The sequence below is a fragment of the Chinchilla lanigera genome, unplaced genomic scaffold (assembly GCF_000276665.1).
Source record: "Chinchilla lanigera isolate Chin_1 unplaced genomic scaffold, ChiLan1.0 scaffold00028, whole genome shotgun sequence".
In the NCBI taxonomy this organism is placed as follows: domain Eukaryota; kingdom Metazoa; phylum Chordata; class Mammalia; order Rodentia; family Chinchillidae; genus Chinchilla; species Chinchilla lanigera.
Window position 1 is genome coordinate 15586677 of NW_004955429.1, and position 2490 is coordinate 15589166.

The 2490-nt window shown below is 43.4% G+C and overlaps 2 protein-coding genes across 2 annotated transcripts in view; one reads left to right on the forward strand and one right to left on the reverse strand.

Moving 5' to 3' along the window:
* Positions 1–2490, reverse strand: part of Eefsec (eukaryotic elongation factor, selenocysteine-tRNA-specific) — a 217099-nt gene that overhangs the window by 205420 nt on the left and 9189 nt on the right. The gene's annotated exons all lie outside the window — the stretch shown is intronic.
* LOC102025709 (small nuclear ribonucleoprotein F-like) lies at positions 895–1481 on the forward strand. Its single transcript, XM_013515465.1, is given in 2 exon segments — positions 895–1328; positions 1331–1481. Coding segments are annotated over 2 exon segments (297 nt in total). The 5' UTR covers positions 895–1108; the 3' UTR covers positions 1408–1481.

Genomic DNA, 2490 nt, shown 5'->3' on the forward strand with positions numbered 1-2490 from the left:
GATTTAGCTCAGCGGCAAAAGCGCCTGCCTGGCAAGCGCAAGGTTGTGAGTTCGGTTCCCGGTACCGGAGAAAAACCAAAACCAAAAAAAATTAATTAATTAATTAAGATTAGATAACACCACAAGAGTGAGGCCCTTATTATGGGATTAGTGCCCTTTTAATAAGAGACAAAAGAGCCTGGGGATGTAACTCAGTGGTAGAGTACTTGCCTAGTATGCCTGAAGCTCTGGATTCAATTCCCAATACAGCAAAAATTAAATTAAATTTAAAAACTTAAAGATGAATATTGAAGTCTAGTTAACAGTATCTGTGACAGTGTATTCAGGAGGAAGTACAGTATACTATTTCTCTAACTTGAAAATGCATCCAAAAAACCCCAGTTAAGCTGGGTACCAAGATATGTAACTGTAGTCCCAACTACACAGAAGCTGACACAGGAGGATTGCTTGAGCCTAGGAGTTCGAGGGCAGCCTGGGCAACATAGCAAGACTCCATTTCTAAACACCAACATGGGCTGGGAGTGTGGCTCAGTGGTAGAGTACTTGCCTAGCACAAAGCCATGGGTTTGATTGCCAGCACTGCAAAAACAACAAAACAAAACACCTATGTCAATGAGTGGAGAGAGGGATGGCTAGATGGACACACACATGATGAGACAAGTATAACAATAGATTCTGGATAATGGGTATATGGGTGTTCGTTGTAAAGTTCTTTAAAGGTTGCGGTACTTTTTTTAAAAAAATTTTTTTTTAATTTTCAGAAAGGGTCTTGCTGAGTCATTGAACTACCCAGGCTGAGTTCAAACTTTTTTTTTTTTTTTTGATTGAGACAGGGTCTGGATATGTAATTCTGGCTGGCTTTGAACTCACTATGTAGCTCAGGCTGGCCTTGAACTTGAGGGGATCCTCCTACCTCAGCCTCCTGAGTGCTGGGATTACAGATGTGAGCTACCACATCCACCCATTACAGCACTTTTAGACATTTTCATAATAAAGTTCTGAGGGAAATGAAAAACAATCTTCTACATTAAAAAGAAACAGTTTCTAAAAAAAAAAAGAAAGAAAGAAGCAGTTTCTGAGACATAAAGAACAGGTGGCAGCTGGCTTGATGGTGAATGGCCTGCAGCATTCACCTATAATGGCAATGTGTTTACCCCTCAATCCCAAACCTTTCCTCGGCAGATTAATAGGAGATCCAGTGATGGCTTCAGCGACTGAAGTGGGGAATGGAGTACAAGGCCACCTGTTCTCTCTAGACGGCTACACGGACATTCAGCTTGCAATTACAGTAGAATACAGAGACGGGGCATTGTCTGGACATCTGGGCGAAGTTTAATAAGGTGAAATAATGTCCTTTATATCAGAGGTCTTAAAGAAGAAGAAGAGGATGGCAAAATAAAAGAATAGCATCTTTTGTGTTCATGTATATATGTATATTTCTAGACAATAAAGATGTGTTGTTTTTCAACTGAAAAAAAAAATAGTTTCTGTTCTCCAACCTTATCCATATTTACAAAACCTGAAAAGCTCTGAAAACAGCACATTTTCTGACAGCTCTCTGGAAGCAGACCATGGCCTGACCTGGGAGGAGTCTGGCTGCAGCTACACTGCCGCTTCCCACAAGCGCTTGCGTATTTCACTGTGGAAATATGAATCTGTTTGATTACCTGATACAGCTGTGTGATGCATGGCTTATCCTCTGCACCCGCTCTTGAACATCTGAAGAATTCTGAATTCTGAGATAAGCTTGGCCCCAAGAGCTTCAGGTAAAGGGCTGGCAATTCAAAATTTCTCAGTGAGAAGAGGGATGTGGTAGAGCACACCTGTAATCCCAGCACAGGTGGGGCACCCTGAGGCAGCTGGATCATCAAGAATTTGAGGCCGTCCTGGGCTACATAATGAGTTCAAGGCCAGCCTGGACTACAAAGCAAGACCTTATCAAAAAAAGAAAAAGAAAGCAGGATTACAGCCATGCTGAGATTTTTGTCGTGACATCACCCAGGTGCCACTCCTTGTGTGGGATGTCTTGTATGGCCAGCCCAGGGCCACAGGACGAGAACAAAGCAAACTGTCCTTTGTGAGCCAACCCACCCCCTGCCGTTAGTACCCAGCAGCCCCTAAACCACAAGCTCTGTTGCTACAAGCTTCATCTGAACCTGCATAGCTGGAAGAACGTAGCAGATGGCCTTAGGAGTGTGGCTTCTCTTGCTCAGTGTACTGCGGCTGAGTTGAACCCATGATGTTCATGGAGCTGTAGTGTGTGCTCCTTTTTACTGCTGTGTAGTAATCTGTCTGGGTGCACAGTCATGCGTTGACCCATTCACCTGTTGTAGGATATCTGGGTTGCTTCCAGTTTGGGGCTATCATGACTAAGGCAGTTTATGATACACTTTGGAGTGAACATAACTTTCACCCAGGGAAACACCTAGAAGTGGGATTGCAGGGCCACATGATAAGTGTTCTTTCACTTCATTAGAAATGGCCAGGCTG